The 13316-nt window shown below is 42.6% G+C and overlaps 1 protein-coding gene across 1 annotated transcript in view; it reads right to left on the bottom strand.

Moving 5' to 3' along the window:
• Positions 1 to 3287: 3287 nt before the first annotated feature.
• RFX7 (regulatory factor X7) overlaps positions 3288 to 13316 on the bottom strand; it is a 48273-nt gene continuing 38244 nt past the window's right edge. The window contains exons 6-9 of the mRNA XM_027688348.1: positions 12614 to 12698; positions 11752 to 11959; positions 9845 to 10140; positions 3288 to 8936 (exon numbers count right to left, since the gene is read on the bottom strand). Coding sequence (XP_027544149.1) covers positions 5625 to 8936; positions 9845 to 10140; positions 11752 to 11959; positions 12614 to 12698 — 3901 coding nt within the window. The 3' untranslated portion in view covers positions 3288 to 5624. The remainder of the gene's footprint in view (positions 8937 to 9844; positions 10141 to 11751; positions 11960 to 12613; positions 12699 to 13316) is intronic.

The following is a 13316-nucleotide window of genomic DNA, read 5'->3' as shown; positions in this document are numbered from 1 at the left end:
TCTCCACAACTTGTAAGCCTCACTACTCTTTTTTTTTCTATTTTGTCTCCTTACCCAAGCTTAACTTGTACCATTTTTAAGAAAGGGACGAGGGCAGCAAGGTCCAAGCACTGGTTAACTCTGACCTAACACATCAGAGGAGGCCTAGATAATTACAAGTTCGCTGTCAAATGAATCCGATAGTCATCAAATATTATGCTGAAACTTTACCTGAATGAGAGCAGTCAGATCCAGTTAGGTTTACTCAACCCTCCAGCCTTGCTGCACATGCTGCCAAAGTGAGGTTGTAAGGGAGCTCCAGAGGTGTCCTAACCCAGCTCCCTGTACTCCTCTAGTGCTCCAGCTTCAGACAGAGCTTCTACTTCTTGGGTCCAGCAGAAAACCTTCACAGAGGCAGTTTACTCTGCAACCACCTAATAATGCAGTGCTTCTTTCTCTGGAGAACACAGTGGTATCAATTGCCAGAAACGACACAAACCATCAGCTAATTTGACACAGCAATCCCTTTCACATTAGAAGTGCAATTCTGTTACCAGAGTACCAGCTGCATTCACATATACAGATTTGTACTTCTGGAGATGTAAAAATATTTCAAAGCAATAGTTTAGAATTTCCTCTGGAAGTGAGCATCTAACCTTTTGAGACCTACAAAGCTCACGAATTGAACATTTTGAAGCCTTTAGTTCCAACATTCCTACCTTCTTAAGTCTTTCCTGCTAGGACATTCCCATTTACAGATTTGTTTGCTCTTTTGACCCTTTTTATTAAACATTAAGGAAAATTCTTTCCAGCCTGCAGCTGAGAGGTTCCAATTAAAACCCACTATTACTTCAGATGAACAATAAATTTCTAATATAGCCTTTTATATCTCCTACATTATATTCAATCTCGTTCCTTGGGAGTTTTTAATTTGCATTTTTTGTGACTGTGGAACATGAAGAAATTGTGTTTCTGAATTCTTCATTGAGAACTCTTTGTCAAGCATGTTAATTTAGAATACAGTGAGATATATTAATAGCATTTCCTCCAAATTAATGTCTCATTCTCTTTCATTTATGTTGTCTCATGTCTCCCTGAGAATTCTTTTTCTTTGTTGATGAACCTAAGTGATTTTGTGCCACCATCAAATCTGCCAGCTCATCTCAGCACCTCTGTAGTCTGGGATGTAATCTGTTAAACAGTGCTACCTTTTTGGCATGAAAACCTGAATATTTATCCTCACTCATTTTCTCGTGGCCAGTTTCTGCTCTGTGGCAATGCTTTTCCATCAGTGGAAAATCCCATCCCCACAGACTGTGCTGGCAACAGTGCTGGGTTCACATATAATTTTACAATCCAAACAAAGGACTCCACAGATCAAAACGCAGATTTTCCCCTTTATGTCAGCAAGCCAAACCCCACTGTAACACTGGAGTTTAAGAATGCCTTACTAGTATGGGAAAGCAAAACCAGGCAACACCAGCAATGGGTTGTTGTGTCACAAGAGCAAGAGCCACCACCCAGGCATGAAACCAACCCCTGGACTCTAAGACAGACCACCCAAGGCACCCCAGCCAGGAAGATTCACCTTCACACTCAGCTTTAAGTGTGTGACTTGGCTTAGCAGCTGCAGGAAGCTGGTTTAACTGGGCAGCTCTCAGCTGTCCTCACACAAACTAGAACGTTGTGTATTTCAGGTCAGGCTTAAAAGCACATTTTCCACGTAAAGAAAAAACCCCAGAAATAATTTTAATATAAAATGTTTTTATTGTTTTTGAAAACATTTAAAAAACAATTTTTGAGCACTTTCAATAAAAAAAATAACTGAAATGCTACTGCAATATTCAACTACTGTAGTTTCAGCAGTACAACAGACAACAAAACACTGGGGAAGAGGGGAGAAACTGGATTTCCTGCACTAAATGAAAATGTGGAACAGGGATTTTTCTTTCCTTACGGTGCAGTAAATAAAGCACAGTATAGTACAAGACTATTATATGAACCTCAGATGCACTGCACAAGAAACGCTTTCCTTCTTTTCAGTTCAGAAGTCAGTGCTTATTGCAATTATTTGCAAATTATTTACTTCATGAATTCTTATCATGATAAAATGATGCAAAAATGTTTTTCAACACCAGAACAATAAAAAATAATCCAAGAAAGGAACATATTCAACAATAACTAAGCTGAATTAGTTAACATAAAAAAGTAAATAACTTGTGAATAACTATGCTCACCTGGTTAACACTGAACCAGCTTCAATACAGCAAAAGAATAAAAAAAATAAAAGTGGTTACAGGAATATATCTAGTACTGTACAAGATTAAGTCATTAACACTCATGCACGTTTTGTGATCATGTATTAACATGGTGAAGCAAACTAAACTTAATTTTTCCTGCTGCAATATTCTCATGTAAGAGAATCAAAAATAGAAATATCTCATTGAGATCAATGCACATTGCTACATAAGACAATTTCACCTGTCACTTTTAATGACATTTTGCCTTTTAATAATGAAACACATTAAAAAGTTTTTTTTTTGTTGTTTTGCCTTTTTTTTTTAATCTGTGGGCCGTATTTGTTGCATTTATCCTAAGGAATGTGCCTGCCACAGGTTCAACAGAATTTTAGTGCAATATATGAACCCAGAAAGTTTGCTGGACTAACCAAGCAACCAAATTTAAAGTGTTTGCTGCAATACTGTACACAGGGTACAAATTCACTAGTTTGTATACTTTAGCAAAAACTGCTATCAAAATAATTTATTTCTCATGTTAGTAGGAAGCCAATAATGTAAACAAGGGGTCAGAATTGTCTCAAATTCTTAGTTTTGGAGTATCTGACAAAGACAGGCTTCCATTTGTTAGAATCACAGAATTTTCCTTTGGGTATTGCATACTTTGGTGTGCAGTAGTGCTCTGTCTCAATGTATTGTAAAGAACTAACTAGCACTAAGTACAGGGACCTAACATTAATTATAACACCAACACACAAACATCTCTAGAATGATACATACCAATGTACAAAGCTGTGCCTGTGCCTTGGATTTTACTTGAAACAATTCTTATAGAATTTAATACTTCTTAAACTAAACATATTTTGCTTTAAACCCACTGATTATAGAGTATTTCTGCTAATTAAGTCATGTTAGGCCCAATGTAACGCTTGTATTTAAAAATAATTTTAAACGCACTTTTAAAAACCTTTGGTGATGGCTGCATAATTTAGAACACATCAGCTTTAAATCTACTCTTGCTTTTCTGAGAAATCTTTGTAAAAAAACTAGTAGTTGGGCAAAACCCCCAGTGTGAGTGACCCGAGGTGGGGCTGAGCAGCACCTGGGCAGCTTCTCCCTACGGCGCTGGGCTGCAGTCACAGAATCAGAGAATCTGCTGAGCTGGAAGGGACCCTCCCCCCTCTATCAGAGTAGGTTTCACCTATTCACAGTAGTGCTGGCACTTCACACAGGGTCAGGAAACAGAAACAAAAAGGTGCTGAGCGTCTCTCAGACCCATCCTCTCAACCAGGGTAAGAGGATGTTCAGCACACCTCTGGCAAAAGGCCATGAGCAGGCCCAGGACTCGAGCCCTGCCTTCAGCAACTTCAGTCTACAAGAAAAATGGTTCAAGTCTTACTGACAGACACCTGGCAGGATAACAAGCAGAAGGCTACCACGCAGCTTTTAGTCTCCTCCCCATTTCTTCAACAAAACTTATAAGAGTCACTTGGTCTTAAAGCAACACACACTATCACACATCCCCGCGCTTCCAGGAGGGATCGGAACTCTCCAAGGTTGTTTCCGATGAAGTGGCAAAACTTCTGATGCGAGCACAGTGAAATCAGGCCCTCAATAAGGTGCTATAGCTTGGCACAACTGTTTGTCCCTGCAGAAGAGGCCACGGACTGGTGATGAACTGGGGCAAGAGCAAGAGCACCTCCAGTGCCAATGCAGCAGCACAAGCTGAATCAGCACCGCCAAAAAATGTGACCAGTACTGGGATCTCGAGTCATTCGCAACAACTGAAGAAACAGAAGACCACCAAGACACTTGTAGGAAAACACTAATCACATGAAAAATATGAACATCATTCCCTTAAGGAAATCTACGGTGGGGTTACTGAACCTCCCCTTCACAAATTCATGATCGTTCATTCAAAGTAATGCAAATGAGGAACATTTCTCCTGCTCAGTTTTCTGCTTAAGGGATGGTATTGTGGCATACTCAGTGCACCACTTCTTCTGTAAAAACCTGCCTCTGCAAGTCCTCTTTCTAGCATCAGGGCCATGGCTGGTTAAGTACCTCTCTCTTTTGATCATCAGAGAGATCCATGCCATGCTGATAAAATAAAAGGTCTTTTTTGGTTCAAGTGAACTAGTGAGGCAGAAGTCTAATTCTCATTTTCCAGAGGGGCAGCTAAGGACTTAAAAAAAAATTAGATTCACCAACCCTGTCAAATCACTTTTGAAAATGGAGTTCAGGCTTCTAAAACAGTAAGCACTTTTAAAAGAAGTTTTACCAAAAGAAAAAACACGTCTTACTGTGTATCTGTAAAGTGCCTGGCAGTATTATGGCTCTGTATGAAATATTTTTAGATCAACCACATTTTCTAATATTTTAATAATCTTTTGTTTGAGAGAGAGTGAGCAAGAAGGACAGAAAGGCTCAACCTACTGAAATACAGAGAAAATAATGTCTTCCTACACCCTCCACTAGGTGAGGAAAGAGCAAACGTGAATAAACGAATCTTTAAAAACAGTATTTTAATGAGCTCCAGCAGCTCTTTATTAAAAAAAAAAAAAGAGGGAAAATATGTTCCTTCTCTAGCATTGATAAACAGTACCTATCACTTTAAAATAGGGTGTTGTGCCTAGATTAAATCTCAATGCTTAAAATCTTTTCACATGAATTTTACCTAATATAAAAACACTGATGTAAGAACTAAAATATCAAGTATGTAATGAATATTAATGGATAAAATAACTACATAGATTTCTCTTAAATAAAAAAATTTAGTGCATCTTTCTTTTTCCTTGATCATCCCCGTTAGCTTTTCCCATCTCTGTGTTTTACAGGAGATGCCAATGGCACCAGTGCTACAGAGATTTCCCACAGTTCACCACTGAGCAGTGACAGCTACACAATGATGAGGCACCTGCAAGTCACCTGGTCCACTTGTACCCACTCCCCACCCCAACCTACCTGCAGGCACCCTGCATTTCAAACCTGAACAACGAAGGTCAGTAAGGATCATCTACTAAGGAGTAACAACCAGTACAAGGTATGGAAAGCCTACTAAAGAGCTCGACTTAAAACCCTCCCAGAGCATCAACCATAGCTGTCATCGCTGGCTGGCCATTAACCACTTCTTTATTTGCTAAAACGAGAAATGTTGAAGGGGAAACACTATAAAGTTCAAATTTTAATACTGGCTCTTTGATAGCCCATCACCTTCAGAGATTTGTTTAAAATTGGTTAAGACTGCCTTTTCCTCGCTGAAGAATGAGCAACAGGTACAGCAAACTTTTTTTAAAAATGCCATAATACATAGCAAGTGTTTCTGCTGCGGGAGGCACTTCCATTAAGACAAATACAATACGTCTGTCTTTTAGATACAGTGTGCTACATACATATTATAAAACAAGATTAACCCAACATTTCAACAGCAGGATGATCCTTACTCTCCATCCACTCAAAACCTGATGCAGTCATTGAGTTAATGGATTCATTGCAGATTTGTTGAAACAAGGGGTCATTTTTTAATTCCTCCAGTGTAGCATCATCGTCTTGTCCCTGCTGACGACCTGGATCAAACAGTAGATTTGTGTCTAAAGTGTTCAGATCGTTAATGCTGCCTGAGAGCTCGGAAGACAACCTGATGTCGCTGGGAAAGACAGATGCAACGTTATTGAGATCTGATGCCACCTGATTCACCAGCTGCTGGTTTGTTGGCAGACTGTCCTCCCCTAAAAGGTCTTTTACAGTGCTGCTAAAATCTAATTGCTGCTCTCCGATGTCTGATTGTGCTTGGTTATCTCCAGAAGAAAAACTGATCTGATCGGTGCTGCTGTTTTTTGTGAGGTAATTTGGTGTTTGGAATTCATAAACTGAAGTGCTGGAATTGATCATACTTTGTGGGTTGGCACTAGGAAAAGCGGCGGATGTCTCCAAAATCTGAGTGAGATTCATCCTGGCTGTGTAATTTGAGGGCATGTTGTTCATTCCCAAACCTCTCACTGCATCATCGCTATCAGAATCAAGTTTGTTTAACAACACATTTGTTATTTTTTTAGTGTTTGTTTGTTTCTGAAGAGACGGGAAGGCCGTCTGCATCATCACAGTCAAGGGGACTGACTGGCTTCTCTGTGCTATGTTATTGGCACTGGTGTCTGCATGGATATTAGCAAATACATTGTGAACTTCAGGAGTCACTGGACTTCCAAAGGGTGTCATATTAGAGCGTGGTATATTTGACACGGGATAAACGGTGCTCCCACTGAGATTGCGCTGGCGATGGACAGCAGGGCTCACGCTCCGGCACCTCAGGCTGTTGTTGAGAGAGGAACCTGTTCCTTTGCTGTCCAAGGGAGCAGGCACAGCAAAGCCCTCCTGCTTAGTGGTGCTGCTGACAGGGGCTGCCTGGTGCTGCACGGGTGACACGGGGGTCACGCGGCCGAAGTGAGTGTCGTGGTGGCGCGGCTGGGACTGGTAGGACTGGCCGGGGACGGCGAAGGCGTGAGGTTTCCTGAAGCGATCTTCCACCAGCTCCTGGTAGCTCGTGAGGATGCCGTGGTTTGCAACCGAGGAATTGCTCACACCGCTGTAGCCGTTGTTCATCCACTCCAGCTTGGTTTTGTCGGGATGGGTCGCCATAGGCCGCTGCATCGGCTTCACAGGGCTGCTTGATATAATGCTGGCATCGTGGTAAGCCATGCTGGAGCTGATGGGAGTAAATGCAAACGGGTTTCGGCATTCCACAGGACTGGGAGGGACACTGCTGCTGCAGTTTGAGTGCGGTGTGCCAATGGGCGTGTGCCGGCTGCTCCCCAGAGCACTGTCCACGGGAGTCGTCTGAGCCAGCCTTGAACAAGGGCTCTCTCTTGACATGTTCTGAGATCCAGCAATCATTTCAGAGGTGGGTGTTGGAGTCGGAGTGGGGGTGGGAGTGGGGGTAGGGGTGGGTGTGGGAGTGTGAATTGGAGTGCTGTTGTTGTGGATCGAATGGTAAAAGTGCGTGCTGCTCGGGTGAGATGACACGGGAGCTCCTTGAGCTGCAGTCTGACTCTGAATTGCCATTCCTAGACAACCCCCATAAGGATGGGAATTATTCATGGACATTTGCTCCTCCATGAGCACCAGCTCCTCCACGATGCTGTCCTGGGTAAGGTCATCATCAAATGAAAAGAAGTTTTCATTTGATTGAGGGACTGTATGCTCAAACTCTTTCAGCTCAGACTGCAGAGGTAACTGATTTGAAGACTGGGCTTGTATTTGACTCAAGGAGTCCTGGATCTGGCTCTGTAGCTGCTGGCTGTACACATCCTGCTGGATCCCTTCGCAGTGCACCGGCTCCCACGCAGATTCCTGCAAGTCACTCGAGCCAGAGTGCCCAGCCATGGCCATAACACTGATATCCTGCTGCTGATCACAATTCACAGATGCAAAGTCAGAGGTTTTGGTGATATGGTGCCACGTATTTGGGTTAAAGCTGCCATCAGATTTTGAATCATTTTCTATGATAAATAAGTTTCCTTCCAATTTTACTTTTATATCTGGAGATGATGCTGATGCAAGCTGCTGTTCTAAAGTAGAATCACTCGTATTTAAAGTGGTGCTCAAAGAAAGGTCTGTTGCTAAGTTTGCTGCAGCTGCAGAAGGTACAGGTACTGTCACGGGTACCGTGCTGGGGACTTGAGCAAGTGTTGCTGTACTGTCACTGTTAGCTAATGATCCAACCTTCAGAGCCTTCTTAACACTGTTTGCTTTTTGACTCTCCACAGCATTACCAGCTGAAAACTGCTCCACTAGTGGTTTCTTTACAGGTGGTACCTGGGAATCCTGAACTGTGGAAGGTTGTCTCTTTCTTGGACTTTTAGTGCATGTTTTATCTTTAATCGTAGACTCACCAGAAGGAGGTGAACTGATGCTGGTGCTGGACAAGTTTTGACTGGCAACTGTGAGCTTAAGAGTGCTTTGATTATTGCCTGCTGAAGAAACTGGTGTGATCTCATTAGACTGTGTTTTATATTTGGTCCCTGCTTCTTCAGCTCCCTGATCACAGCCCTTACCTGGTTTTGCCTCCATGACATCATCAGTTGAAACCTTCAAGGCTGCAACCTCAAAATTAATTAGCTGTGCAGGAGGCAGGTCAGGGGTTGCCTTTATGGATTTAGACACATCGGAACTCTCTTGGCCCTGTACTGAGTTCTCATCCAGCAATGCTTCCGGTTCCATTTTGATCTTGACTGCAGGCGCAGCTACAACAGTACTAGGCTTGGATCCTGGAGACTGAAGTGAAACCACAGACCCATTTTTGATCTGAGGACCAGTCCTCCCTTCTTCCGCTGCTCCTGCACTGCTGCTGACCGAAGGCGCCTGTTTGACGGGCACGCTGCTGCTGCTCGGGGCAAGGGATATTGCTGTCATTTTCACCACGTTTAGGGAATTCACGTGTGGAGCTGGCACAACAGTCTTGATTGGGCTACTGGTGAAGAGCACCGTGGTGGGAGAGCGGATGGTGAGAGCACTGGTGTTTGCTGGCTTGGGTAAGATCTGCGGGTAGCGGTGCCGGGCAGAGCGGTCCCCGACGGGGCTGGCGGGGACGTTCTGGGGAGTCTTTGGTGGCTGCTTGACTGATTGCATGTGCTGAGTGACCACCTGAACGTTGAGCGGCAGGACCTTGCTATCAGACGATCCCATGGGACTCGGAGACGTCACCAACTGCCTGGTCCTTGGCACCTGGATGGAGAGAAAAAGAACAGGTGTGGCATTGAAGCAGCGAGTCCCCAGAGCCCATGGACCATCCCGGCCCCAAGCACTGCAAAGGTGAAGGACCACACAGCTCAATCACCAAAGTCAGTGGATGTCAGTTTGAAACAAAGTAAGCTTTTCTACTATATACAAGACATTTTCTACTTGTCTGCCTAAGGACTGGTAGATATATAACCTCTATTTTTAAGGCATAGGGCACTGGTCTACACACTACTCTGCACTTCTGCTAATGAAATGGTCATTCTCGTACAATCCTTCACCACGTGGGACAAAAAGACAGACAGATAAAGGCTAAAGAGGAAAGGATGTGTTCAAAACACTGCTCATTGTTAAGGTTTCAAAAGTGAGTTAAATACAAACTATCAGGCAGAAAAACTGGCTTACCTGTGGAAATCAACAGCACAGTGAACATCTTAAAAACAACCAAGCTTCCCCCACTGCCCAGCCCAGTTTTGTATGGCCGAAAGACAAAAATGTTCCATACTACAGACATTCACTCAAAAATAAAATTGTAGCTGTCAATAAATGCAGTGGGCCAATGAAAGGCAATTTAGATTCCATATTAAGACCTCAGTGAGTCACACAACTGGTGTCAGCTCTCTCATCTGGTTAAACTTCACCTCAAGGCTAGCTTAAATCCCCCTGTCACAATGACTTCAAAGATAAACTTGGCCTTTGCTGTGCGATCACAGTTCTGCTGCCTCCATATCAATCCTGTGACTCGTGTGTATAACACAGCCAGGACAGAAAAGCATCAAGGGACCCAAGCCTTTGAACAGAAACTGTTCTTCTAACCCTCTGACACCACTAAGTTACTGTCAGTGTACAACCTTTTCATCAGGTGGTTTCTCTAGAGAACTGCTGGAGAGCATTACCGGAATGGGGCTGGGGACAGCTGCCACGACAATGCCAATGGGTGGAGGAGACAGGATGGCAGGGCTGCCATTGGAGATACTGCTCACACCGTTGGTGGTGGCACCTTCGCTTTTCTTTGCTGGAGACTCTCCTGGCAAAGGAGACTGCAGCTTCTGTTCCTGCTGCTTCTTCTGGATCTTACGCTGCAGCTGCTGCTTGGCATCGACAGGAGATGGCAGAGTTTTCACTTGTGGTTGAAAGGAATTACTTTCAGCAGTAGGTATAAAAGCTGAGGGCTGGGGGATCCCTTTTATTCCTGAATAGAAAAGAAGAAGGATGAATTATAACCAAACATACCCTGTCTGCTGTGGTGCCACTTCTGTATTTAACAACACAGAATACATGGCAGGCATCTCCACAACCTTTCTGGGAACACCTCCTCCATGAGGTACACCCACCCACTTTGTGCTCAAATCTATTCAGTGTTTCAGGTTACTTCCACATTTGTGGCAAAGTCTGTTAGACAACCTGGGCATTAGCTGCTAAAATACTAAAGTACTGGCCTCTTGTTTTTAGTAATCCCAACTGGCAACTTTTGTGTCAGCAAAATCTCAACCCGGTGCATTTCACTAAACTGGCAGCAGAGGGCAGCGGGTACGTTTCAGATGAATCTAAAATCCATTATCTGCCGTGGTTTTGTTTTGTTACCTGTGTCTAAGGCAGCTTTAAACGAAAAATGTTTCCAGAAAGTCACAGAGGAGCAGCTCTGAGCAGATGATACTATCTAATGGCCAAGGCATTAAATACAATGCATCTAGTATCAGAATGGATCAAAACCTCTGTGTGGTCAGGGATAGTGGTGAAAGAAGGGCAAGAAGAGAAGTGTCCAGGGAAAAAAGGAAAAAAGAGAAGAAGGGAAAGTTGAAAAAACTATGGAAATTAGAATGGGAGAACATTTTTTTCCGGAGAAATTACTTTGCTGATCATGAGCAAGCAAGTGGTGCTTCCAGGGAGAAAAACAGCACAGCTGGTACTACTTTCTCTTACAATCTCACATCACAATTATGATCTTTGTTTATTAAGAGTCAAGAGGAATAGCATGCTCTTTCAATGACCAAATAACCTTACTGAACTGCCCCTCTAAAAATTCTTTAACATTGTTTAATTTACACCTTGAGGTTACACAGTTTTAAAATACCACCTAATTATAAATTAATCAGCATCATTTTACTACGTTACTAATTTTACTAATGCTAATCCCAAGTATTTGGTTTTAGATGTTCAGCACATGCTTAGGAACTGTGATCTGAACACATTTTGCTTGATAGGCCTAGGCAGTACTTCCAGAAGCAAGTCTGGGGGCTGTGCCCCTGCATTTCCCTCCTCATCCTTTATTTTTGTAATTTACTTCATCCACAGCCACCAAAACACACTTAAGATGATTAGGTGACTCATTCTGAGCATGCAGAAGGAAACAAACCACACAAAAAAAAATCTGCTCTTGACAGAAAATTAAGACAGACAATTGTTTCCAAATTAGGGCAAGGTATCAGACAGAAACACAGCTACACCAGCAGTCTGTCTACAAACCAGCACTGTAGCAGCCCCAAACTCCTGATCTAGCCAAGTACATAAATTCAGCAAGTACTCACAAGCCCCAAAGTGCTTTAAAAGACCAGGTTCCTCATGGGAGAAATGGGAAAATCACAGACTAAACCTGAGACCACTGCTGATTTTCACATCTTTACCCAGAGCACCAGCAAGAAGAGTAATTTGCAGCAATGTGACCAAAATCACATAACTGCATGCTCAGTGCTCAGAGTCGTGCTTAAAGTTTGCCCTGAACAGAAGTCCCTCCTCAAACCAAGATGTTTCTGCTATTAATAGAGAGATCCCCCATCTCAACAATTCAGCATTATCTCATTACCTGCTGGTGCCCCTGCCATTACTGTTAAAGCTGCCATGGACTTGGTACCAATATAGTGACTTTTGACAAGGAAACGAGCCAGTTCCAAGACTGTGTCAAAAGGCTGGCTCAGCACTTTCTGGGCCCATTCACAAACAAGCCGGCAGGCCGCAGAGATGACTTCCTCATCAGCACTTTGCAGCTGCCCAGATGGCTCTGCTCCATCCAACTAAAACAAACAAACAAAGGAGGAAAGGTTACTTTGATTATTAAGGGTCATTGAGGCACAAAAACAAAACCAGAGCAAACAATTATCAGAATCACACAAAAAGTTAAGTACGTTCACAGTTTTTCATGAAGTTGAGAGAATGAGATCACATCAATGTAATACAAAATTAAATGTCTCAGTGTTAAATCTAGTGGTTGTTTCCAAAGACATCAGATGGAGCTGACATCTCTGGAAACAGTCCCAATATCTGGACCACCAACAGTTGATGCTCCCTGTATCCAGAGTCTTGTCAACTCAGCAGTCATTGCTACCCAGGATCTGCTTCTTTCACTGGGATCTCTCTTCCTAGCATTGACTTGAAAAAAATAAAAAAACCCCAGTAAAATCAAAACAGAATCATATCTTATGGGTGGCAACACTGTAAAAAGTCTGCTTTGCCTCCTCAATTAGTTTAATAGCACTGTAATTCATTACGAACTTCACAGAAAAAACAGCAAACAATGGTTCAGAATATAAGGATCATAAAGAAAAATCTTAAAAGCTACACAGCTCTTCATTTGTTTTGAAAACATCAGAAAGAAAAACAGTGTAATAAATGTTTATTTTCAGAAATATATATATATATATATATAAAGAAGCAAATATGTATCATACCCCATCTCCAGTCTTATGAAAGTCAAGGTTGGGCAGTGTTGGCATATGCACAAAAGCCTTCTTCCTCAGTCCACTGTAGCAATATGTGAACAACAATTAAGGTTTAAACTGTGTCCTTGTTAACTGGGGGATGAGAGGGAAGGGCAGTAATTTCTCTGATAACTCTCATAAGCTTTATAAGCAAACTCAACACAGAACTAAGAATTACTGTCACTAACATGGTCTCACAGCCAGAATCAAAAGCCTGTCAATGGCTGTGTTTGGGGCAGGTCCTTGGGTTTCTCCATCAGTGCAGAGGTGCTGGGTGTGATGAACTGCATCTGATCACACAGAACAACGACTAAACCAGGCCAAGCAGTTTCACTTAGCTACTCAATATTCAAATCATTAACATAAATTTGGACTAAGCTCTCTTCCTAAAACAAGATGGGAGAACGAATTTCCCAAAGTTAATCACTATTAAAATATGCAATCCCAAATTTAGGATCTACTTTATTTCCTTCTCCTAAGGGACTTCCACATGAAGTTCCCCATGACAAGGATAAAGTGCCTGATGAGGACATGTCTTCCTAAGATTTCACACAATGTTTGAGGCACTCTCTCCCTGTGATAATTCTTCTTCTGTAAAAATATGAACACAAAGACCCAGACTGATCCCATCAAATCAGTACACAAAAATACACTCCCTCCATTCCTTGTACTC

Source organism: Neopelma chrysocephalum, unplaced genomic scaffold (assembly GCF_003984885.1).
Source record: "Neopelma chrysocephalum unplaced genomic scaffold, ASM398488v2 Primary Assembly neopelma1_75, whole genome shotgun sequence".
In the NCBI taxonomy this organism is placed as follows: domain Eukaryota; kingdom Metazoa; phylum Chordata; class Aves; order Passeriformes; family Pipridae; genus Neopelma; species Neopelma chrysocephalum.
The sequence above is the reverse complement of the archived record's forward strand: the minus strand, read 5'-3'. Positions and strand labels throughout refer to the sequence as shown.